At 43.1% G+C, this 27,030-nt stretch overlaps 1 protein-coding gene across 1 annotated transcript in view; it reads left to right on the plus strand.

The window, feature by feature from the left end:
• NHS (NHS actin remodeling regulator) overlaps window positions 1-27,030 on the plus strand; it is a 364,164-nt gene that overhangs the window by 296,299 nt on the left and 40,835 nt on the right. Inside the window, exons 2-3 of the mRNA XM_019019858.3 lie at window positions 19,605-19,757; window positions 24,188-24,321. Of these exons, the coding sequence (XP_018875403.2) occupies window positions 19,605-19,757; window positions 24,188-24,321 (287 nt within the window). The remainder of the gene's footprint in view (window positions 1-19,604; window positions 19,758-24,187; window positions 24,322-27,030) is intronic.

Genomic DNA, 27,030 nt, shown 5'->3' on the forward strand with positions numbered 1-27,030 from the left:
AAAAAAATAGCCAGGGGTGTTGGCACACACCTGTAGTCCCAGCTACTCAGGAGGCTAAGGCGGGAGGACTGCTTGGGCCCAAGAGGTCAAGGCTGTAGTGAGCTATGATCACGTCACTGCACTCTAGCCTGGGTGACATAGTGAGACCTTGTCTCACACACACACACACACACACAAAAGTACAGTTAAATAGAGTGAAATTAAGAATACAAAAAAAAAATGACAGAACTCTCAGAAAATGAGCCATCAGAGAAATGAGAAGTGAGCATATTGGAGGAAATCATGAAAGAAAGGATTAAAGGAGATACTGTAACTGTGAAATGAGGAAAGTAAGACCTGTTCTAATGCCCTTTGCCTCACTCCTTCTGTTCCTGCATTCTGGCTTTGCTGTTCCTCAAACATTCAAACAAGATCTGACCTTGGGTCCTCTGCACTTGCTGTTCTTTCTGCTTGGAATTCTCTTACCACACATTTTCACACAGCTCACCCCTTCACTGGATCAGGAGCCTGCTCAAATGTCACCTTTGCAGAGATGCCTTGCCTAACTACTATCTTAGTTTGAATTCCCCCAGCAGTAGACCCTGAGACAAGGATTCAAGTACAAGTAGTCTATCAGAGAGATGAACCCAAGTAACACAGCAGGGGAGTGGGGAAGTGAGAGGGAGAAGGGAAAGGATCTAAGAAAGGTATGCTATCAAGCAGCCACCGTGTGGGTAGCTGTGCCTCAGTCCTGCTGAGGAACTCTGGGAGATAGTGTAGAACACACTTCAGAGTTATCTTGACCACAGAGGAGGGCATCTGTTACTGCTCCAGTGCGTGCCCTGCGTGTGGGCCAAGCATTCTCCCATTGTCAGAGGGGAAAAAATCACCCTTAGGCAGAGGGTCTTGGGGAATCATGAGAAGCAGCCTTCTGACTGTTTAAGTGAATGCTGAAGGCACATTGGCAAGGCAAGAAGCATCTGCCACAACATCCTCTCTAAAATAGCAACCCCATCACTCTTTATCACCTTGTTCCACTTTCTGACTTCACAGAATTTACGCCACCTGACAGTACATCTGTATGCTTATTTGTCATCTATCTCTCCCAGTAGACAGCAAGTTCCAGGAAGACAGAGAACTCATATGTCTTTCAGTGCCTCAGACGGAGATAGTGGGTGTTTGGTAATTATTTGTTGAGTGAATGAATATTCAGAGAAAGACTGAAACTCGTTGACATCAATATTATCCTCAGCACATGAAAGAGTGAGAGAAGCAGGGCAGAAATCAGTTGCAGGAACGAACGTAAGCATTGGACAATGAGGGCCATAGTAGGGTCTTCAATATGAATGGATAAGAACGTTATTCCAGTTTCCTGGTCTGATGTTTCTGGGGACTTAAAGATTTCATCTTTGCCATGGCCATAACAGCTATTATTTTTTGACCTATATACCAAATGGAAACAACAACAACAACAAGAGTTTCTTTGCAGGCTGGGAAATTTAATATATCCAAAAGAGGGCACCCTAGTCTTGATCCACTAGAGGGCTCAGGCCAAGGACAACAGGGAAAGAAATGTGAATGGGACAAAGGAAGGAAGTAGGGAGAGAGAACGATGGAGAAAGTGCGGTTCAGGGAAGCAGGTGGCAAAGGAAGGGCCTAACAACCTTGGGGTCCTCACTAAAAATGGAATATTCAACTGGGATTTTATTAACTTTGAGATGAGCTTTTGGGGACCTATTCAGGTAAACACAACCCACCCCAAAGCCCCAAATCCTCACTTGTTACTGTAAAGGCCTGTTAGTCCCATAGTTCAGGCCCTGAACGCTCTGCTCCAGGCCCCTGGCTTGAATTCACCCCAGGAAGAAGAAACTTCTGCAGTATGTTGTTGCTGAAAAGGCAGCTTGCCTGGGCAGCCCCAGTAGATCCTGCTCTCTGTGGCTTCGCAGAAAACCCCATCACAAAGGACACTGGCACTTCTAGAATGGACTTGAGCCCATAGCTACTATTGAAAGAAGACTCAGAAGTACACAATGGGAAGCTGACACAATGGTGAAAGGGATGGGAATCTGGGCATCTCTGTGTGCCACTTGTCCCCAGTGGCTTTTGTTCTGGAAAGAACAGACTTTTCTGTGGGTGGATAAAAGGCAGATAAATGTTGTATTCACCAAACCTATTGGTTTGACAGCTTTTAAAAGCAAGTTACAAAAAGTCAGAAGAGTGGCCAAAGCTCATTCTTAAATAAAATGAGATTCCCAAGTTGTGTTTAGGTTCCAATTGCCTTCTCTTCAATACCTTTATCTTTTCATGTAAACATTCTTGCCCTGATATTTAATTCCTCACAGAACTGACAGAAGAAGCCTCATAACCACCCACTAACAGGGGTCTGTGCTATGTCTACACAGGACTGAATCCGCACATTTAATTGAATTCACTGGCAACTTTTGGGAAACATCCAATTAGAGGACTGGTTTATGGGTTGTGTAAGTGTAATGAAATAATTAATGGTTCTCATTTGTTACTGGAATGACCAGATTAGCCAGCTGTTTTTGCAATGTCAAATTCTGTCAAAAATGCTTGTGTCTGGAGTTGATCCATTGTTAGAACAGTCAGTGTGACCCTACGTGTGGTTTGGGCCATTGCTTGGGTTCAAAATAGACCTCTAGTCTGATGACACTGACTCATTCCATTCGGTTTGCAGGTTGGTGTCATCTGCAATTTCACCTCTATTCCAATTGCTGCATGGGTTTGAGGGCTTAAAAAAATAACACAAAAAAAAGTACTTCCTTACTCTTTGAGGTTATGGAGTAGCCCGTTCCTTTTCTGATCATGATCTTTGGCCAAGTTGGTCTGGCCTGGATGTCTCTGAGTGAGTGAACTCTGCAACGAAAGTCACTCTCTGGGGCTGAAGGGTGCCCGAAGGCCAGAGGTGGTGTTGGGTTGGGTGACTTCCTGAGAGGGTGCTGGGAAGGCATCTGAGAATGGGCTGGGCCACAGGCACTCCCAGTTCCTAATGCACTGCCTGAGGATCCGCCCTGAAGAGAAATCAAACTCACCCTTTGGGCCAACCAGGTGCTTGCAGCTTTCACTGGCAAGTCTTGGCAAGGGGTGTGTTAGAACAAAGAGTTACTCCACCTGCAGATTCCAAGAGCTAATTTGAAGGTTGAGTTAGAGAAGAAAAAGCAAAAGAGGGGAGAAAAAAAGCCAGCACTCAGCAGAGCTGCAGCAGAAAAGCAGAGCCCCATTTAGTGTACCCTCCTGCACAATCTTCATTTCTGTGGATGCCCCAAAGCAACTCCTAATTCAGCCTGACTCCTATGCATCAGGCTTTCAAGGAAAAGCTTTTGTTAATACTGACTGTAAATTGAGGGGGTGGCTTTAGCAATGTTTTCTGAAGAACAAAAACTTTGGCAGATTATTTCTATAGCACACTGGTGTATTTAACAACATTAGACAACCTTATTAGTTCATAGAGGAAGCATTTATGCAGTACCTACTATGTGTCCAACACTGTGCTTGATGCTGAAATATAGAGAATAAATACTCCTTGCCCTGGAAAAGCATCTAGTTTGACAGGGAAACAAGCAATTAAAACAGTGTATGGGTGGTCCTGTCTTATTAACCCGGGTCCCCGATTCAGAACTGATCACCATTTAGGGAGGGGCTGTGATAGGATTACATTTGTATAATAGTAGTCTAGAAATCATGTCTTCTCAGCAAACTAAAAGAGGAAAAGATGAAAACATTGGTCTTCCCCTTACCTAAAAGTTCCAATGACTTAAAGGGACATAAAAGCATCCATTGACATGATAGAGCAGTGAAAGCAGAAGCCCACTTCTGGTAAGAGCTGGTAAGATACCAAAGCACTGGAAGGGCGAGCCTCTAACTGCACTCTTGCCATCTGAGTTGAGAGGGATGGGACATACAGGAAGGAAAAACTAAAGAAAAGCACATAATCAAACAATGATACAATAGAAGCCATGTCCTAGGCTAAATAGGGACCAAATGAGTACTCATAGCAATGATATAGCGAGTTCAGTGAATTAGTGTACCATTAGCTGCTGTAACAAACCCCAACATCTCAGTGGCTTAATAAAATTCAGGTTTATTCCTCACTTGCATAGTGTCCAAAATGGGTTTTGCCTCATTGGTGGGTAGCTCTTCTCCTAGCTGGAATTGAAGGATGCAGATTCCTTCCATCTTAGGAATCTACTGTCTTCAGTAGATGACTTCTAAGGTCTCTGTACCCATCTTCATCAAGAACATGAAAGGGGATGTGTGGGAGGTTTCAATGGGCCAGGCTGGAACTGGTGTGTGTCACTTCTGCTCACATTCTACCAGGTGGACCTCACCATATGGCACACCCAACTGCAAGGGAGGCTGGGAAATATAGTTTAGCTTTGTGCCCAGAAAGAAGAGGAAACGGCTTTGGTGACCAGTGAAGCCAGATGGCCACTCTGAGCTACAGGAAGAGGTCATTCCACTAGCTTTCAGCTCCATGTGGACAGGGACCCTCACTCCCTCTCCTTGGTGTCTCTGATGCCTACACTTGAGAATCTCAGGCCTTCCTGGTCATTAGGTCGCCATTGTCATTTCCTCAATGCCGCACCTCCCACTATTCTTACTCTCTTTCACATCTCCCTGTTTTAGTTCATCAGAGTGCTTATCACTACCAATGACATTCTTCCTTATTAATCAATTTACTTACTGGCTTTTGTCCTACCTGGAAGTAAGTTCCATAAGGACAAGGACAATGGCGCATGTCATGTCCACCATTCTATTGCAGTGCCTAGCACAGTGGTTGGCACATGCGAAGTCCTTAATAACTGATTGATCAATGAATGAATGAACCAACTGGGCCTTGGGAGGTCTTGGATGGCTTCACAAAGGAGGTGCAACTCGAGCTTGGTATTGAGTAGAATTTGTCTGGGAGGAGAGATCAAGTAAAGAAAGGACAGATTAAAAGGAGACAAAAAGGACCACAAGATATACAGATTGAACCATTTATGGAATTGAGCCAGATCCATTCAACTCACATTTGAGCACCTATTACACACAGGTCAGTGTTCTAGACCATTGCTTAGCTGGAAGATGAAACACACACACACACACACACAAGAAAGCTCGTCTGAGCCAGGGACTAAGACACTTCCCTTTACATAAGAGGGTTAGGCTTCAGCTCCACATCCCGGCCACCAAGGCCCTCCACTGAACCACTTCAGTCTTCCTTTCTGGGGTGAACATGGTCTCCCCACACCAATATCTGCTCCTTTGTGGGGAAGTGATGTGGGGCAGAAAGATCTTGGGCCTTGGAATCAGATGTATGTGCTTCCAGTCCTGCCTCTGTGGCCCTCGAGCAAGCAATTTAACCTTTCTGTGCCTATACAGTAAGTTGGAGATAATGAAATGTTCATCCTGGGTTTATCATGGGAACCAAATAAGATTAGCTATATTGAGGGCCTAACCTGCTGTGTGGTTCATGGACATGCTCACTAAGTCATCTTCATCTTCTTCCTAAGCAGCTCCCTACCTGCGCCTCTCTGATTCACATGACTCCTGGCCAAGCCACAATGAACTACTCCTGGGACCTATATCAACAGACTCGTTCTAACCTTCGTATTAGGCTGGATCACAGGAAATTGCTAATATTAAAAAAATTTTGCCTCAAAAGGGAAATTCCAAATGGTTTAACCTAACGCTTTAGCATATGCTGATCTCTCCCAGCATTTGCTGATCCTATCCAGCCCTTAACCCTCCTCCTACTTCAATGTTACCTCTTCCCTGCACCCCTTCCCTAACTAGAGAGCATGTCTTTTGAACTTGTGTGGCAGCCCACTTGATCCCACCTTGGATTATCACCTAATTTGTCTAATATGGCTACCAGGTTATAAACTGCTTGATGGCACTGATGGTGTTCCTTTCTCTTTAAAGCACCTCTGCACAGTCCCTTGGACATAATAAGAGGTGACATGTTTCCTTTCCCAGACCCAAGTGTGATTAGCTGGGGCCTCCAGTACACTCGGAGGGATTGGGGTCAAGCTTTGCTGATGATCCTCCGCACCATGCCAGCCAGCACCGGGGCCCAAGGCACTTATTCTCCAATGCGACCCTCTAGAATCAGTTGCCTGTTATAACTTTGCTCTCTCTTCTCCCCTCATCTCTGTCTGCCTCAAACCAACTGGAGAAGAGAAGCACAAAATGCCTTGAACTTGGGAGGGGGAAATAGGGTGTCATTTATCTGGCTTGAGCGATTATTGAGTTTTTGGCTCTTCATTTGCTTACTTAAGAGTTGTAACGTTGAACCACATGAAATTGCCAGTATTCAACTATTTTGACCTACAAAAATGTCAATTTCATAGGGTTCAACCTAGTTTTTAGTATTTGGACTCAGGCACAGTCACTCAGGGGTGAAGCTGTCTGATCCCTGTGTGTGGTCTACTCACCAACTCCTTGGTAGAGAGATCCCCATGGAGGCTACTCATAGCTTCTGATGGGCCTGTGGCCTTTAGTAGATTCTGTCATTGCTTGTGGAGTTTCCATCATAGGCTCTGGATTCAAAAAGGGCTAGTTCATATTTCCCTTTTCCCTGCAGGTGCCAACATATGTGTTTGATCTCTGGGATAAATGCCAAGACCTCCAGACTTGAGTTTTCAAGTCTTCTGGAGATCAAAGGCTCTCCTCATCACTGTGTGGGCTTCTCTGTGCTGTTACTCAACAAAGCAAGGCCAGCTCCTGCAAGGGCCAGTGGCAGAGTTCACGAGTCAAGGAAGGAAGGGGAGGAGCTCCTAGTTTTCGAAATACTGCAACATGTGGAGCAGATGAATGTGAAGAGAAGGAAGGCTTTATGTTTTTCTCAAATAAACTGGAAATTTAAAATGCAGGAACTTTACATGAATTTTAGTTATTTATTAACTAGATCCACCTGAATGGGATGGCCAGGAGCCTTTCATAGTTTTCTCGTTTTATGTACCCAAAGGAATACACAGGACCTTAGCAATCATTGCACTCAACACCTTCAGTCATTTCATGTGACTTCCAAACAAAGTACCCTTTACTGTACATTGCTAGTAGAAAATATCCTAATGACAAATGAAAAACAAAAAGAAATCTAAAACTGAATTAAGTTGTCTTATTGTAGTCATTTTGCAACTATTCAAATAAGTAATTATGCCATTAGGAATCAAGATTTTCAGCACAAGAGAAAATAGATCAATTATAAAATCAAGGAAGTTAAATTAAAATCTGTAATCTTAGATTTGAATTGGCAATAATGTTTTAAACTCATGATTCATTTTCACCTTCTGAAACTTACATATTTTCTAGTCCTGTCTACTGAAGAAGTCTAGAACCAATGACAACCTAGCAACGATGAATACCCCTACCATGCAGAATGTGGTCTCTAAAGTCTGTTCCCTCTGAGAGGAGTCAGGGCTTCTTCAATTCCATGAAAGGGCTGATTCTAGGTCTGAGGCAGCAAATGTGCAAGATGAACGTAGGACACCTCCCTTGATACCACTGCACACTCAGCTAGACTCAAGCTAATTGAGTCACAAGAGAACCCATCTCTTCTGACACCAGAATGAATCCATTATGGGTTAAGTATTTGCCACTCATCTAGCTATGTCTATTATAGAGAGCACATAACTCATTACAAATACCTAGGCTTTTGGGGTGGAAATGTCCTTGGAAAAGAATGTCTTTTGGCTTGCAGGCTCATGTATTTATAGCTTCTTTGTTGGCCCAATAAAGAGCATCACTTCTCTGCTACCTGCAAAGATACTAATTAGCAAGTAGTGATTCTAAGTAAGTGTAGTGGAGGTGGTATGTGGGGCCTTTTGTAAGTATTTTAAAATTTTCCATCATCACTTATGCTCTCTAAGTAGATTTTAAGAGACTAACCTCCACCTAGGAGAAGGGATTTATTAGCATATATAATTGGATGTCATGTGCTAATTACCTTACTGCTTCACAATCTAACCAAGCCAAGGGCATCTGTCCAAGAGGACAGAAGAGGCTCCATGCGCCATATTGGAAAATAGAACCCTTTTTTTCTTATATCCAGTGGCTGAGTGCAGTGGTTCTTGAATAAAATGGCGATTTTCACATGCTTTTTCTGACCTGCCTGTCCCACTCCAGCTCCATTTTCTTTCCTGGGATGTCAGAGGCACCCATGTTTATGATATCTCATCTTAGTTTGAACAGGAGTGAAGCGATTTTAACATGTCATACTCATCTTCATGGGTGCATTGCCTCCTTTCTTCTCTATTTTTCCCATGGAGAGAGCCTGCTTTCAAGAAACCATGAGTACTAAAGGATGATACTCATGGTCTTCCCTGTAATCAGCCTCACCTGGTTCATCTCAAATAATGGAAACAGGTTTGTGTCATTCACCAAGGAGTTTTATTTTTAACCCTTGTTAAACCCATAATCTTGGAAGTATTTCTTAACTATTTGTTTCGCTGTCCTGAAAGAGCAAATTCCTTATTTCCAATCAGTATTATCTTTCTATACTTTTACTTGTCTGCAAACTTGTAACACTGACAGTGTCTCTTCAGGGGGTGTGGGGCTGATGAAGTAAGGATTGGGTCAAGCCCCCATTTCTCCTACCCTGGTTTAAGCTCAGGCGTGGAAGCCTTGAAAACTGGCACAAATGTTTCATGACTTGGTGATGGGCTGGTCATTTTCAGTACAGGTTGCTGAAAAGCAAGCACTTTACTGCTATCTAAGAGCACAGTGGCCCTTCTGGTAAAGCTAACCTTGGAGTTGAACTAATTATTAGATTGAACTATTGAGATAGTTTTTTAAGGTCAAGATGGTTGAATATCACCAATTTAATATGGTTCAATCTAATACCTACCTTGTTACCTGGCCTCTGTGGTCCACTGACTGGCAACATCAGCATCCCCCTGGGACTTGTTAGAAATGCAGATTCTCAGATCCCATCCAAGACCTACAGCATCAAGATTTCTGGCAGTAGAATCTGTTTTAACAAAGTCTCCAGGTGATTCCTATGCATACTGGAGTTTGGGAAGCTCCATTTTAATCTATTATGTTAATATTTAAGTCTGCCTTTGAGGGCAGTCTTCTTAGTTCCCCAATGGTGTGGTTTGTATCCATACAGCCTCACATACAATGATGGTTCCTGGTTAAGAACAAATATTTCCATCAGCATTGTTGAGGCAGGATGGTACATTTTGACAAGAACAATTATGAATCCTCTGCCTATTGTGTGCTCTGTGGAATGGTAGCTTAAACAGTACAATTTCTAGCTTTGCCAAGCGACTGCCACCTTACTGTCTGGTGTTTTTAAAAGGATGTACCTTGCTGATATATATATATATCAAACACTAGGCCATGTGTACATCTAAGATGCCAGTCTGCTCCCCATCCTTTGATTAGGGAGCTGGACTCTGGGGTTAGCTGTGTCTTGATAGCCTCTGTTCAAACTGGCCAAGGAAAGGACAGCCCAGTTCATGCTAAGGAGAGCAAAATCTCCAGTCTGGCCCATAGCATACTCACAATCACATGGAGAATGTGGCCTCGACAGGGGTTTTTGAAGAGAGATGCTCCTTGCGGTCTGTGTTATAACTGGGAGCTAATCCAAATCCAATGCTGGGAGAATGGGTAAATAAACTACAGTGCACCCACGTGGTAGAACATTACACAGCTGTTAATAAGTATTGAGGTTGATTCACAAAGGAAAATTCTTTCATTTCGTTTTATTTTTGAGACAGGGTCTCACCCTGCCACCCAAGCTAGAATGCAGTAGCACAGTCTCAGCTCACTGCAGCCTCCACCTCCCAGGCTCAAGAGATCCTCCCGCCTCAGAGTACCTGGGATTACAGGCGCATGCCACCACACCAAGCTAATTTTTGAGGTTTCGTTGTTGTTGTTGTTGTTGTTGTTTGTAGAGATGGGGTTCTGCTGTGTTGCCCAAGCTGGTCTTGAACTCCTGGGTTCAAGTGATCTGCCTGCCTTGGCCACTGCGTTTGGCCAAATTCTTTTATTTTTAAAAAGCAGTATACAATAGAGTATATATGCTATATCTCAACTATTTAGAAACGTACTTGAAAAAATTGCTTGGAAACATGCTAGCATGCTAACAGTGGCCTTTGGTGACAGGATTAAGAGTGGCTTTTTGTTGTTCTTTTAGACTTTTTTGAATGACTGTGGGGGTGTGTGTGTGAGAGAGAGAGAGAGACAGAGAATTAGTCTGTTCTCACAGTGCTATAAAGAAATACCTGAGACTGGGTAATTTATAAAGAGAAGAGGTTTAATTGGCTCATGGTTCTGCAGGCTGTACAGGAAGCGTGGCAGCATCTGTTCCTGGGGAGGCCTCAGGGAGCTTTTACTCCTAGTGGAAAGCAAAGCGGAAGCAGGCTTCTTACATGGCAGGAGCTGGACTGAGAGGGGTTGGGGAGAGGTGCCACACACTTTTAAAGAACCAGATCTCATGAGAACTCACTATTGCGACGGCAGCACCAATGGGGGTGGTGTTAAACCATGAGAAACCACCCCTGTGATCCAATCACCTCCCACCAGGCCCCACCTCCAACATTGGGGATTGCATTTCAACATGAGATTTGGGTAGGGACACACATCCAAACCATATCAAAGAGAGAGAGAGAGAGAGAGCTGTATTTTAATCTTTGTAGCCCTTTCACTACTACATAATAGACATTTAATAAATGCTTGAAAGAAATAAAGAATAAATGAATACTCCCTCATAAGCACTTGGATGACAGGGATCCTGTCTTAGCCATCTGTGTGTCCCCTAGTTCCTAGCCCAGAACTTTGCAAAAGTAGCTGCTCAATACAAGTGAGTGGGTTTGAATGAAGGTCCAGACTCCCAGAGCTGCTGGACATGTCAACTTTATCTAATACATTTTTCCTGCTGAAAAACCAAGTTTGTACTGCACCTGAGTCAGTGCTTTCTATAAATCAGAGACTCTTCTAAAATATCATCAGGCCCTAGAATGTGTACTATCTCTCTAAGGTTGTGCCCTCCCCCACTCACTTTCCCCACCCCTGCAATTTTTCTTTGTTTTACCACATTCCCCTCTCTACCCCTTCTCTCTAACCTCTTTTGATAATGCCATCCATCCCCTCTCTAGACCCCTGTGAATGAGAATTTCTTCTTTGTATTGAATCTAAATTTCTTCTATTGCAATCCTGTGGATAAATGAAACCGATAGTTGGTGCAAAACCCCACTTGAGCTATTTGTGCCAATTTCATTTCCCTGCCAAAGTATACAGGGAGTCATTAACAAGTAACAAAAGCAATCAAACACATTTCCTTTAAGAATTTACATGGGACAATGCCTGGCATTGTCAGGGATCTCAAGAAGTATAAGCTGTGGCTCCTCTTGTCAGAGGCATAAGGATGTGGCTGCAGATGTGTATGGCAGTCTAAGATAGTCTGTGAGGAGTGCAAATGAGAGGTGGGAAACAGTGAGTGGCCCAGCAGCTTGGGAGTGGGAAGTAGAAGGCTTTTGTTGAAGATGAGGCTTGGAGGGTAGATAGATGGCAAACAGTGCAGGCATTCTAGGTATACAAGCCAACCAAGGTAACCAAGTTGGGCTCTCCTTTTTCCCTGATCCAATCCTCTTATGAGTTATTTGCTCTGGAAAACTCTGAATGCAAAAGAGACAGAACACAGGGAAGGAAAGGAGTTCAGATATTTCATATACTGAATACCTGAGTACATTGAATACCCAGCTATCTATCTTTAACCAGAAGGAAGAAAGGGGGGGGGGGTGCGTTTCCACTGCTATAGCAAAGGTTTTCCATCAATGTCATCTTTCCCTGATGATATGTATACTCTAAGTCTCAAAGTGGCTTATAGTTGTTACTGGTAAATGGGCAGGGCCCTCTCTTGCAGCCATAGTCTCCTCAGAGCAGCTCTTGGCGGGTGTGTCCTTCTGTAAATAAACACAAGGCAAACCCTGGCTTCTGTGGCTGGTTCATCTCAACAACTGCTCTCTGAGCTGAAGTGCACCTGGAATTTTAAAATAAAAATGGATGGAATATGTACTATCCACAGGTGAGAAGTGTTTTTTTTCCCCTCCTAAAGACAACCTGATAAATGTGAAAGGTAGAAAATAATGACCGAGAGATATGAAGGGAGCAGAAGCTAGGCTGATTATCCCCATGGGAGGAAGAGGCTGCTGAGGGACGTGCATGGGCCTGGGCTCAGAAGACATTGGCTTTGGGTTTTGCCTCTGCCAAAAATCAGCTCTGTGATCTAGGGTCAAATATTTTAATCTCAGTTTTCTCATCAGCACATGAAAGGAGTGGCCTAAACAGTGGCTTTCACAGTGTTTTGACTGCTACTCAGAGTAAGAAACACATTTTTACATCACAATCCAGCATACACACACACAAACACACACGTGTGTGCACATGCACATGTGTGACACAAGTGATAGCTTCACAAAACAACACTGCATGCAGTGCTCTTGGGTATTTTCCAGTCTGCTCTATTTTATTTCATTGTTTCTGTTTGTTTGTTTTTTAATTATACTTTAAGTTCTGGGGTACATGTGCAGAACGTGCAGTTTTAAAATGCTAGTCTTGACCTGCTAAATGGATTTCACAATCCACTAATGTGTCATGCTCTTGCAGCTTGAAAAAAAAAAATACAGAAGTCCAAATTTCCGAGGTCCCTTCCATTAGTAGAATCCAATGACTCTGCTAGATGCCTAAAGGAATTTTCTTAAAACAATAGCTGAGCTGTGACAGATGACTATGTGCTTACATTCTGGAGGAAGTGTCTGGTATAGAACATGGCAGCAGAATGACCTGAAGATAAACAAGTAAATTACAAACTGCTGCTAAGAAGAATGTCTAGGACTGCAACTCTGCCACTGGCTCAGAGAGTTAGGATCGCTGAGTCATTACACTAAATGCTGTCCAAGTCAATAGATGGCAGAGACTTGGGGACATTGAACCTGTCAGAGAGGTCACAGGCTCCCCAGTTGTGGGCAGTCTTCTTTCCAGTTTCCAGAAATGAGACCCTCAAAGAGTGATCTTTAGTAGCCTCATCTTTGTTTATACTTCACTCAACAAGAAGACAGGCAAAATAAAGCAAAAAGAACCTTGGAGAGCTCCAGACTTTCCTCTTGTGAATTTGGACCCTGATCCTGGCCTCCCAATCTTCTTTTGTTTTCAGCCCAGGAAAGGGAACTAATATTTATTAAGCAGTGACACATGCCAAGGATGTTGTTACTTAATTGGAGCCTGAACCACTGAATGAAGGCTCTGTGATTTCCCTTTCATAGAAGACTTGCTCTGGATCACACTGATGCTGTGATCCATCTTTCCATCCAAGAGCCCAAGCTCTTTCCACCAGCCCATCCTGCCATAGCTTAACTACAGAGTCTGGGTGGATTTTGGTGACTGGCATCAAATGGAGGGCAGGACAGGACAGGGCAGCACATCACTCAGAGATCAAAAAGTTCAAACCCCTCCTTTGTAAAGATGGGGAACTTGAATCCAGGAAAGGTTCAACGACTTGCACAATGTCACATGGTGTCAGAACTGCAACTAGAACCCAGGCTTCTACTGGTCTTTCCACAGGATGTTGGACATTAAAACAACAATGGTAACAGCAATAATTAAACAGTCTTCCTGGTATGAAGCATCGTTTTGTTTTAGAAGCTGGGAAAACTATTTCTAGGGGAAAAATTGTTCTAGATCCTTTTAGCGTACAAATAAACACACAGATATGTTCTCCTGTTCTGTAAGTGTTGGAATGTTTCAAGATGCTGGAATTTGTTAAGAGACCTAGATCTTTCTGATGCTGAGAGGTGAACATGAGACACCTCATCCATAGTGGGGAACAAATCTGAATTATTATGGTTCTACAGAACAGGAATCCCAGCAAGGAAAGACTCTGGGAAACTGGCTCTGGCTTTGGGCTGCTCTGCAGGTGACAGGAGCCTTGGTGGTCCTTGCTCTCCTTGTACTTTACCCTGTTCCTTCCTCCAAACTGCCAAGCAGAGTGGGCAAGGGGATGGTTACTGAGGAAGAAAGGGCAGGCAGGAATAAATGGGTTCACTTGGTGAAATCCCCTTCCCATCCTCCCAATAGATCTGAGCACTCAGGCAGCAGCAACAGACACCTTAGGGAGATTTCCCATTTTGCTTACCAAGCTGATGGCTCCTGAGGATTGGCTTCAGCATAGCAGGGACCTGGAGAACAAACTGGCTATGTATCTGTGACATTGACAATTTCAGGTGCTTATTAATTGATTGATATGCCAACACACTCCTCCCTGTCATGGGGCACCAGAACGGATGGTTTGTGGAGGGATGTGTTCCTGCCCACAAAGCTATGTGTTGGGGGTGGCTGTGATGGTAGAAGGGCAGGAAGAAGATTAGCAAGGTGTGGGTGGGTAAATGTGTCTGCAGGCACTCTGAGAACGTTTAAAAATTTTTCTTCCCTCCCTTGAAGGGGTACAAATTCCGTTTCTGAGTCATTTTGTGCATTTTTCTGAAAATTTCACCACATGTAGCAGTCAAACTTTGATCTCAGCTGTCACCTCCCCCTTCTTAAGGAAGAAGGAGTAGCAGGGGAGAAAGCCAGTGTGGGGTGGGGATGTGAGGTAAGGAGGCTTTCTAGGAAGGGAGGCCAAGAATAAGCATTTTGCACTGCTCCCGGGGGCATAAAGCTGTAAGGCAGTGGGATGCTCACAAGGCTAGGAAAGAGAGAATCAAATGAGTAGCACCCCTAACAGGGCAGGGGAGATGGGGTTAGAGAGGCTGGGGCAAGACTAAGTTTGCCCCTGATTTTTACCCCTTCCCAGTCGTTCATAAGACCAATCTTCCTCCTGCTCTTAGAAACGGGCCTAGTCTTTCCAAGAGAGTGGCAGCCACTAGTTTTCCTTAATGTCTAAGTTAGCTCATTTCAGAGGACCCCAGTGACCATATCCATCCTTCCAATACATCACTATGAATCAAGATCTTGACAATTCCATTATCTCCAGTGTTTGACAGGGGAATGAACTAAGATCAGTCTATAAAGACTTTTCATTGCCCTGTGGACATTTCCTGCAATGGCATTTTCTTTCAGCAGTTTGGTTTTGTGGTTATCTGTTTGTGGTGTTGTCTTTCTGGTATAATAGAACACATCTTCCCAATCTCCTGCTAGGCACTTTCTGGAAGAGTCACTCAGTTCTTGGTTATACCTGATGCTATGGATGATACAGAGAGTAGCAGTTCTGAATCTTTGTTCTTTATTTTGAAAAGCACTAGATCCTTTTTATGTGGCAGATGGCCCATTCTCACTCCCCTACCCCATCACCCTTAGCTTAGGGAAACTTATTTCAATATTGGTTTGGGAAAGAGTGGCAGCTTAGAAGCCAAACAGAGATGGTTTCTGATCCCAGGTCTTCTACTTACCAGGTGGATGACTTAGCAAATTTACTTACTTTCTCTGAGTTCCCATTTCCTTATCTATAAAATAGGGGCAATATTTTCCTCTTTGAGTTGTGTGCGGGTACCATGATATTATTAATATAATGCACCTGGCTTAGAACTTGGCATATGGTTGGAGCTTCCCACAAGAGCTTGTAGTCTTAGATGAGGGAAATGATACATCCAAATAAACTTTTTCCTGTTGTGGAGGATAAAAATGACACATAGAGCCTTATTTCCTGTTGTAACCCTTGTCATTATCTTCCCCTTTCTTGGGGAGCAGTAACAGAGGGGAGGAATTGACAAGACAAAGCAAGTGACTGACTCTAGAGAAGTAGATAAAGTAGTGGGAGTGTGCATTAGTGATATGGTTTGGCTATGTCCCCACCCAAATCTCATCTTGAATTGCACCTCCCATAATTCCCAGTGTCATGGGAGGGACCTAGTGGGAAGCAATTGAATCATGGGGGCTGGTTTTTCCAATGTTGTTCTTGTGGTAGTGAATAAATCTCATGAGATCTGATGGTTTTATAAAGGGGAGTTCCCCTGCATATGCTCTCTTTGCCTGCCACCATATAAGACGTGACTTTGCTCCTCTTTTGCCTTCTGCCATGATTGTGAGGCCTCCCCAGCCATGTGGAACTGTGAGCCCATTAAATCTCTTTCCTTTATAAATTACCCAGTCATGGGTATGTCTTTATTAGCAGCATCAGAATGGACAGACTAATACAATTAGTTTTCTATTATTATTTCTATTATTGCATAGCAAATCATCGCAAACTTAGCACCTTAAAACAACACCTATTTATTATCTTTCAATTTCCATGGGTCAGGAGTCTGGGTATGGGTTGACTGGGTCCTCTGCTCAGGGTTAACTGGGCTGAAATCAAGGTGTCAGCTGGGGTCATCCCATCTCATCTCATCTCATCTTAGGCCCAGAGTTCTCTTTCAAGTTCATTGGTTGTTGGCAGAATTCAGTTTCTTGAAGTTGTAGGGGTGAGGCCCTCAGCTCCTAGAGGCCACCTGCCATTCCCTGCCACATGTCCCTCTCCACAACATGACAGTTTGCTTCTTCAAGGCCAATAGGAGAGCATCTCTGTTGCTTTTTGTCTCTTTTAAGTATTAACTCAGGATTATACTCTCTCTTTTGATTAACTCAAGTCGATTGAGTACAGACCGTAAAACCCTTTTTGCCTTGTAATGTAACTAAGTCACAGGTTCTTCCCACGCTCAAGGGAAGGGGATTATACAGGGTATGTGCACAAGAAGGCAGGAATCTTGGGAATCATCCTAAAATTCTGCCTATCACACAGTGGCCCCTGGACGTATCCAAATAAACAGAGGAAAAACCTTCTTGCTTTGCTTTGTTCCATTTTTATGAGAACAAACATTCCTAGGGCACTAAGCCTGCTATCTTGCATAACTCAGCCATGGTGAGATTGTTAAAAAGGGAGGAAAAGGGAGCATCGTGAACCTGAAGATGCAGGGCAGCCTTACAATGGCAGTGGAGCAGCTCACGAATGAATGGATTCAACTGTGGTTGAACTGTTACTTAAGAAAATGAACAGATTTTTTAAAGAAGGAAAAAGGGGACAGTTTTCCCTGGAAGAGCTCCATTAGTGGCTGTCTGCCTGCCTCTAGTGGACACATAATACTAGTTAATGCTCTGTGACCAAATGACTTCACTAAGAGCAAAGGCATTAAAGAGTTTTCCTCCTTTCCCTGTCTAAGAGATAGACAGGATGGTGGCAACTGATGAGTGAAATGTTCACCTGCTAATGTGTGGCAGAAATCCGATATAGCTTCTCAATGGAGAAAGAAAAAGATTTTGGAAAGAAAAAGGTGATGATCCCTGGCCCTGCAGGTTATCATTGTGAGGGTTGGTTCTTCCCAGGAGCCATGACTAGGCTGCCCATGCTGGAACTCATGCATTACTCTTTGTATCTGTGAATTCACAGTCCCAAGCAGCAGGCAGAGTTTAGCAGCCCAGGAACTCAGCACTGGCTTGCCCAACAAGCACAGTAGAAATGTGTTTAGAGTATCAGCAAAGCATGGGCACCAAAAAATGTTTTTTTTCAGGTAACTTGATATTTAATATTTAATAATGAGGGAAGAGAATTTGCTGAACATCTTTACACTAATTTTATGATATGCCAATTGATTCTGAAATTTGGGATCACCTACTGCAGAAAGGTGGACGTGGAGGAGTGAGGACTATAACCTTTTTGGCGTTCAAGGCCTCTAGAGTCTTGATGCCTGAGACCATCCCTAGGGAACTGTATAATACCAAAATAGGAAAAGTCTGCCAGTGTCATTGCTCCCAAACTATTTCATCCAGGCAGAATCACAGTTAAACCATTTTGCACAAAGCCAGAGAACAAATGCTTTATGAGGGTAGGGATTCCTGTGTGTTTTGTTCTGTGCTGTGTTCCAACACCTAGCACCATGCCTGAGACTAAGAGCTACTTGGGAATGTTCCATGGGTGGATGGATGTTTCCATTTTCAGCAGCGTCTTCCCTTCCCTCATGTTGCCCAACTCCTTTCACTCCTACAAGATCCCAAGGCATCATCAGAAGACATTTTGTGTTTCTCAAACCTGCCTGAGGATAAAAATAACTTTTCACGTAATATAGATTACCAGGCCTTTCTTTTGGAAATTCTGATTCAAAGTCCAGGTTGATGCCCAGGAATCTGTGTTTTTGACAAGCACTTCTGATGACCCTTTTCTTCAGATGAACATTAAGATAAATAGGAGGGGCTCAGGTTTTCCCCACACAAGAATTAAAGAGCCATGGCCACTTGACCTGGTTTCTGAGGGGCTGTCAAAAGTTACCACCCTAAGCCTCTGGTCAGCAGTGCTGAGGGAATGAGGGACTAGAAAAGAGTCTTCTGGTCTACCTCTTAGTCACCTTGGCCCAGCCCTGTATCCTGGCTCCCACCTTCCTGAAAAGACGAGCCTAAGGGAAGGGGTGCTCAGAAGCCCCTCTACCTCTAGGACTGCCCACCTGGCTTCTTGCCCATTCTTTCCACAGACAGGCTTTCTGTTCTGTCTCTTCTCCCAGCTGTCATGAGCACATGAATTCATGGTCCTCTCTGTTGGGTTTGGTAACGACCTCTGCCCCATTGGGTAGGAGTTGACTTTTGCATGCAGGGAGAGCCTGATTTCTCAGTCAATCCCCCATTACTGAACCAGAGTGGAAAGAGATGAGACTGGGAGGTGGGGGGAGTAGGGTGGGCCCAGGACAGGAGTCTGGATCTGGATAGTGTGTCTGGAGGGTAAAGCAGACTGGGCCAGTTCATGCCATTCCCGAGGCTGACAGGCTACCCAGGTGCTTGTGAGGTCCTCTTTGCAGCCATTTCTTAGTAAAAATCCTCCTGGTTCCTAACATCTGCTTCCAGCAGAATTTCTGTTTAACTCATGGAGAGTTCCATCCTAGGATCCCTGTGTACATGAAGAAGATAAGAGTGAGTTAAATGCTGTGTTTGGGGGAAGGAAGCCTTCCTTCCTTGATCTCTTGGATGAGTTGCAAAAACTCATCTTGTATCTGCAGTTTCCCTCCCTTAATACTCATTACCCCTATGATGGTTTCTTTAATGCATATGCTCACCCCTGGGTGAAATCAAGGAAGAGCAATGCTTTGAAAGATGACAGGCAATGGAGCCGGTAGGTGTAGGGCATGATAAGGATACCTTGGGGACGGGACCACAAGGGACAGAGGCAGGGCAAGGTATAGGCCAAAGTTCAGGTGGACAGCAGGGGCGGCGTGCAGAACTACAGCTCTGAGGCCCTGCGGCCAGAAGGCTGCAGCTGAGGCAGCCTTTCCATTCATCTCTGAGGCTTTCCTCCACATTTTTCAGAAACAGGACCCCCATCTCCACCCCCAAGCAGGCTAGCCAGGGGCTTGTCAGTGTTGATGAGCGACTGTGCCAAGGGTGAGGAATGAAGGTACGGAGAGGAAATTAGCTAGTCATAGGTAGACGGTTGGTGTCTTGGAGCCTCCCGTGCCTCGGCTCAGGGGCAAAAGTTGTCCCTATCAGTATCATAAATGCCAAACCTTTCTCTGGCCTTGAGTTAGTTCTTAATGTGAATGCAGTAGTCTGGACTTCCACTCCACCCAGACTTTACTCCTGTCCTCTTCCCCACCCCAGGGTTGGCCAAAAGCACAACTTAAAGCCACTGATGGACAATGCCCTGTTTCTTTGTCTTGCAGCCGTCTCCAACCTGGACATCGAGAGTAAGCTGAGTGTGTACTACCGCGCCCCGTGGCACCAGCAGCGCAACATCTTCCTCCCAGCCACAAGGCCACCCTGCGTGGAGGAGCTGCACCGCCACGCCCGGCAGAGCCTGCAAGCCCTGCGCAGAGGTGACAGATCCTGGGCTTGGGGGCTTTTGCGGGAGACAACTCGGAGGTTGTCCCATCCAGGTGTCCTCTGTCCCATCAGCCCCAACACACCCCCTTATTATAGCAAGTACTTTGAAATGCTCCCGTTTCTACCCTGAAATGAAATCCATGGGTAATATGCCCTACCCATACACATAAGAAAAAATAATATTATGGTCTAAATATGATAATAAAGAGAAATTAAAAGGAAATTATTTATAATAATATCTATTTCAATATGCAAATGCTCAGGCGTGACCTCACTAGAAGACATCATGAAGCAGTCAGATGTCTGCACTTGTCAAAAGCAAGTCTGGATTAAGTACAGACCTTCAGAAACTATTCCGAGGGGCAGGAGGGCATGGCCATAAAAACTGGTACATTCAGTATATATTAGATATGGGCAAAAAATAAATACTTTGGATTAGAATGAAAAGGGAATTTGGCTTGACTCATAAATAGGCACTAGGTTTTTCCCCTATAAGAGATTCTGATGGAACATTTAAAATTGTGTGAGACCTGGGACACATTTTCATTGACCATCCTCTGCATTATGGGATGGCTGTCATCTTTGGCTCCCATCCAATCATTGTAACAATTAGAATGATCCCCTAGAGGGCTCTTCTGCTTCTCTTGAGAACCAGTGATCGGTCTAATGCCCCCATTCTTTAGTGGGACACGCGGAGGCCTAGAAAGGTGAGGAAACTTGCTCAGGGTCACACATAGCAGGTTAGGTGTGGTACCAGGACCCAACCTAAGCCTCTGAAATGCCTGCCAGAGCTCTTCTCCTCCTTGCCATACACTGTGTCTCATGGAAATAGATACTGATGTTTACATGTCTCTCACAGTCCTGAGAAAGCTAGAGATAGGCTCATAGCAGTCAAAATAGGAATACAGTTTTTTCTTACACTGGTTGCTTTTCAGTGCCTTAAAACCATTCTAATTAGGACAAGGGGAATAAAAAGTAGCATCACTGTTTTAGAGCCCCCTAAATTGGGTATCAGAAGGGGACATGTCAGCTTTTTTTGGCCTTTAGATTCTTGCTATGGAGATAGATGGTGTCTACACATTCAATGTCTTTCTTCCAAATTCCCTACACTCTTTTAAGAAATGGCATTTTGCAAAAGTATTAAAATGCAAGTAAAATATTTTAATGTCATTATCAAAGTGGAGAAACAAAACGGTGATATTGTTTTCATCTTATTTATTCCACATTTGTATAACTCCTGCCTTTTCCCCTATCCTTATCTTCAATAGTTTGTTGCCTTCAATTATCATCTTTTTTCCCTTCCTCATCTTTTTTTTCCTTTTAATGAAAGAGCTAACCTCCTAATATCCCTAAAGCAATTGTTTCTAAAAATTTTCCTTGGTTATTAGGGGAAGACATTGTGACACTTACAATGAAGAGTGATGATCAGTATCCTCTAGAAGCATCTTTGGCATACTTACCATTCACTTCAATTTTATAGTTGGCTAAGAAGTTCTTTTTTAACTTAAGCCACCTTCTGAAAATCTTTCTTTCCACACTTGCCATTCCTTTGCAGCCTGGATTAGGCACCCTTCCCATAATATCCTGTGCATCCTCCCGTCCTGCCACTTAGAATCTTATAATCAACCACTATGGGCCTGTTTTACCAACCAACCACTAATAAGCCATTAATCTATGAGCAACTCAAGGGCAAGGATGATATCTTATTAATTTATTTTATTCAAAGCACTTAGCATGAAGCTGACATATAGTAGGTCCTCAATGAACATTTGTGGAACTGAATCAAGTTTTGCAAAAAACTGGTTGAACATTGAGGGCACAGGATGACTATAAAGGAATCTGATTGTTCTCACCAAATCCTTTCTCAGGTCCCATCATTAGAAATCTTGGGTAACATTAGCCCTTTAGGTATAATTATTTTTATCCCTTTATTTTATTAATAAGTCATCCCTGATTAGGATTTTATGGATTCCACCAGATAACACCAAGCTGCTCGTAAACTATCACATTTCACTGCTTTGTCAGGTTTAGACTTAAAGCAGAACTGAAGAACAGCAAGCGCCAATATCAATTTTCTCTGAACTTCCTCCTGGGGGGCGGTGAGAGAGGGATGTGGGGCCTCCTGGGGTTTGGAAGGAAGACTGTGGAGATGCGTTTTACCCTCCACAGACTGGCTTGTTTTGCGGTTGGCTCAATAGCATATCTTGGGTGTAGTAGTTTTAATAGCACTGCAGAGAGCCATAAACAAGAATTATAGCCATCATGGAATTAAAAACATGCAGTGTAGAATTAAAATTAGAAAGTGACTTTTTTTTTAACCTTGTCCAAGAAACACAATAGCATACTGCTGTATTCATCAGCATAATCTGCTTCTGCCATCTGGTGGCCATGAATAATACTGACCTATCAGACAACTGCCATGCTCAGCAAATGCTGCAGTGAGCATCCCTGTAGGTTCTCTATTTGGACAGCTGGAATAGCCTTGCTTCCACCATGAGGGAGTGGATAATGAAACACAGACAAATGAGGCTGTGGTGACAGCAGCTCTGTGCTTCTTTTGGAGGTGAGACTGTAAGGGGAGAGCTGGAGGACCAAGATTAAAACCTAGAAATTGGCTGCCTTCAAGATCTGCTTGATAGCAAACCCCCCAACAAATTTTATTGAAGGCAAGGGAGTGTTGTAGAACCTAAGAGACAAAAAGCAATAACGTATGCTGCCCACAAGGAATCCCTGGCCTAGTGGAGAGACAGACAAGTAACCAGGTAATTTCAATACAGTGATAGGGAGGCTAAGAAGAAATATACCGAGTCATTTCATAGAGCTTCAGGGAGGGTTTTGTGGAGGAAGTAGCATCTACATGTATTTCAAGTTATTTAGGCTCTGATTACTTTTTTTCCCCCTTTTCTTAGTAATTCTTTAATGCTCAGAGCCAGTAATGGCTTTATGTGATGCTATCATTTATGTTCATAAATCATGGAGAGAGAGATTCATAAGCAACTATAAATAGATAATTATATTTTATATTTCCTTTCCTTTCAAGTTTCAGGCTGCAGCATAAGTTTCATTGGTCTAAGGGAATAAGGAGCAAGATTCCACTGCAGTTTCAGGCTCTAGTGGACTAATTTCTCCCTACCTCAGCACCAGAAAAAGGTATTATTAGGGAGCCATTAATCTAGCCTGCCTACTCCCAGCCTAGAGCAAAGAAAGATATATGTTTAAGATTGTGTAGGAGGGGAGCGATTGAATGGAAAATTGAGTTGATGTCTCCCTTCCAACTACTCCCCTCCTTTCACTTCTTCCTAACCAGTAACACCTGTAAGCGACTCTTCTGTATGGATTTAAGAATGTAAACACTTTTCCTTGTGTTACCCATTTAGAAAAGCCCACTGTTTGCTTGCATAATGATGGTGGCATTGGAGGTGGGCACTTTAACAAGGAAGACATTTATCTTAAACAGCTTTCTGATAAACATTGACTTTGGAGGCAGTTTAGCAAAGACTACCTACATGGTTTTGAAGCCTTTGCTCTGATTGCTTATGGGAGACAACATTTGTCAGAAGAATCCCAAGCAAAGGGAGATGGGGAATACTATCACATCTTCTCGACACAGACACTACGTTCAGGCAGCGAGGCACACGGACAGCCAAGTCAGACATGGATAGAATCAGAAAGTTCAAGAGTGCTCAGTTCCTAGTTTAGGGGGCAGCACATTGAATGGGGCAAAGAAAATGGAGCCAGCATTGGGCAGACCTGTCAGAAACAAGTAACAGGACCTAGAAAAGCGCATGGCAGTGAAGGCACCCACCACAGCCCATTTGAAATACAGAGAAATGTAATACATTCTAATTTTAAAAGACTAGACTTTAATGAAACCATAAATTCACTCTCAGTCACTCAGCAAACATGTGATGTAAATACTCCCAACATGAGTTATTTCCAGGTACCAACAGTTGAAAAATAGACTCACACAAATTCCTGAATATGTAGCAATCAGCTCCCCTGAGCCAGTGACAGCCAGCTCCCGTACCCAGTGGGTGGGCCGGGCAGCTCTGTTTTGTCTGTGCCTACTTTCCACTCCAGTACTGATGGCAGCAAATCTTCCACTATGTTCTCAACTTTTGTTGTTGTTGTTGTTGTTGTTGCTTATGTTGTTTTGAAATAAGTCACACTGAACTCAGAAGTGAGCCCTCTTGTACAGATTATGAGATGGATCCACTGAAATGTATGCATCCAATTTCATATTAATAGTAAGTGAAAGTTCAATTAAAAACCATTCTGAAAATCTTACTTGGTATTCAAATTAGCTAAAGTAATGAAAACTCACTTTTTTTTTTTTACAGCCTTTTGCTAACACTCCCAAGGGGAAAAGAGAAATTGAAAATGCCAAGTGTATTTCAGTATTACTGCTTTTTCTCCTTCTCAGAACACCGGAGCCGGAGCGATCGCCGAGAGCAAAGAGCAGCTGCCCCTCTTTCCATTGCAGCTCCTCCACTGCCAGCCTACCCTCCAGCTCACAGCCAGAGGAGGCGTGAGTTTAAGGACCGTCACTTTTTAACGGTAAGCTTGGTGGCCACCTGCAGCCCTATGCTTGCTGGTGAGGAAACATCAGTTTGTCTGGGAGTCAGTTTCCTGCCTCCCAGTGAGAGAGGCTGGGCTGGCTAAGAGCTCAAATCATGGGCATTTGGGAACAAATTAATTTCCCTTCCTTTCATTCCTGAAAGAAACGCCTCTTTTTTGGAATACAGACATATTTTTTAGTTAACTGGTAGCACAATGCAGTAAAGCAAGAATAGTTACAGACTAAAATCAGGAAAAAAAATACGTACTTCAAACCTCGGTTCTTCTGCTTGCAAGCTGAAGGATTCAGGATAGGTTACTTATGTTCTTTGCCCTCAGTTCCCTCATCTGTAATATAGGGATATTAATAGTACCTGGTTTATAGGGCTAGAGTATTAAATGAGATAAGGCATGTAAAGTGCTTAGCCCAATGACTGACTGATACAGAGTAAGACCTCAAGAAATGTTAACCACAGCTGCCACTACTGTTATTACTGGTAAAGTGACAGCATGGCTGACTTGGTGGGGTGATCTGCTAAAGAACTTAAGTGATACGAAAAATTACCATTTGAAGAGTAATCATGTCATCATTTCATGCTTTCCCATTCTCCAAAGGAGGCTAGTTCTCCAGGGTAACTTAATACCATGGTGATGTCATCGCCTCTGGGGCTTTCAGCCCTGACCAGATGGATGTGGCTGTAACTCAGCCCAAGCCCTCAAGCATGGGTCACAGATGATGAAGCTGAGCCCAGCTCAAAACACCTGCAAATACTATCAGCAGCCACTACAAACACATCACCGCAGATGTGCCTTCTGGGGCCTCAGTGGGGACAACTGAGCACTTTGTGCCTCTGAGCAGGCATCATTGAAGTGAGGGACTATGGCTTTTGTGACCAAATCAGCCCACACTGCCTGTCTGAATGTCTGCATTCCTGCTGTCTTGTCATTCTGGTTCAAGACCCAAAGTCTAAAGAAGTTACAATAGTGTGGGTACGAGTTAAGGTTTTTATTAGAAATTAAAATTGCATGTATGACTCTAAATTGTGCACTGTTATGGCTTTTACAATATGCAAGAGAGATGCAAAATATTTGGGTCACATGGTGCCAAATATCCAGCCAAAAACACTTTATCTAAATGAACCCACATGATATAACATCCAGATAAGACCTTGAGTGATAATGGACAAAATATAAAAACATTTTTCCTATTTGTAGCTGGACTGCAGGCAGGTCCTTCAGTGCTCATCAAGTGCACACTGAATGCCATGTTGCACTTACTACATTGCTGCACTGCAGCCCAAGGATAAGAAAAGGAGACAAGGGCCTCTTAGGGCTTTCTAGTTCTTCAGATAGAGCAGTTTCACATGCTAGTGATTTGTCATAAAGCAGAAGTTCTTAAGCAGCTCAAATCTGCTTGCTGAGGCATTTGCTTTTAATGAGGCATTTTCTGCATAAAAATGCTAAAATATTTTCCCATTCATTATAACATGTTTTATGGCTAATTAAGTTGGTTTTCTTGGAAGGGGGAGGTGAAAGAGAAGAATTTTGAGCATTTACAGAAATTACATAAAAATATAACCCTTTCTCATGATCTGCATAATTTTTAATAATGTCTAAATACTAAAGTAAGACTATAGGAAAAGGCTTAAAATGACGAATAGCAACGAGAGTACATCATTTACTTACCCAACAAACATCAATAAGAGAAGACTATGGATTACACTTAGGTAAACTTCAGTAAGTTTGTCCATCCCAAATGATAATACTTAGTATTTCTAAGTAATTTTAACTGTTTTATTTGTTCAAGAGTTTGGGTCACTACCAGGATTAGAAGATTTTCATTTGAGTTATATCCCTTAGGCCTGGATAGAACATAGTTCAAGCTTACAAGACTGTATATTGCTGAAAGACAAATGGCTGCAGGTATAGAGACAGGAAATTTGTAGTCAAATTGCTGGATAGACATTTTCTTAGACAACTCTCCTTTCATGTATGAGATTTGGTGAAGCCATGCTTTTCTTCCTTTAAGAAAGCATTCATAATGAGATTGATATACAGTCTTCTGCAACTCTGCAGGCTATTGTACTGTACCTTGGTCATTAATGGCATGGACCATGAAGCTAAACTTCCTGACTTTGAATACCAGCTCTACCACTTGCGAGCTGTATGACCCTGGCAAGTTAGTCATTTCAGTGTCTTGGGGATAGAAGTAGATAGTACCTCATAGCCTTGGCATGAGAATTGAACGTGGTAATACATGTAAACAGTACCTCATACATAAGCACTACATAAACATCAGATGTTATTATTATTATTAGCCAATCAATTCCCTGAAGTATCTATAATATGGTGATAAGATCATAGGTCCAACCGTGTTTAAATCCCAGCACTACAACTTTTTGGATGTGTGACTTGGAAAAAGCTATTGTATCTTTCTGACTCCCAGTCTCTTTATATGTAAAATGGGGATAATATCAACTTTACAAGGTTGTTAAGGAGGCTAAATATGATGTTTTAGAAATAAGATTAAACTATGTGTATGTATTTGTGCAAGTGCCCAGCACAGTGCCTAAAATACCTGAATGTGAGTCCATATTCAAAATCGTTTACAATAAAATTCTTACCATCAAATGAAAAGCCTATAACATATACTCACATATAAGACTAGAGGAAGTATAAATTGTTACACTCTTTCTAGAGGGCAAAACT

This window comes from Gorilla gorilla, chromosome X (assembly GCF_029281585.2).
Source record: "Gorilla gorilla gorilla isolate KB3781 chromosome X, NHGRI_mGorGor1-v2.1_pri, whole genome shotgun sequence".
NCBI classification, from domain to species: Eukaryota; Metazoa; Chordata; class Mammalia; order Primates; family Hominidae; genus Gorilla; species Gorilla gorilla.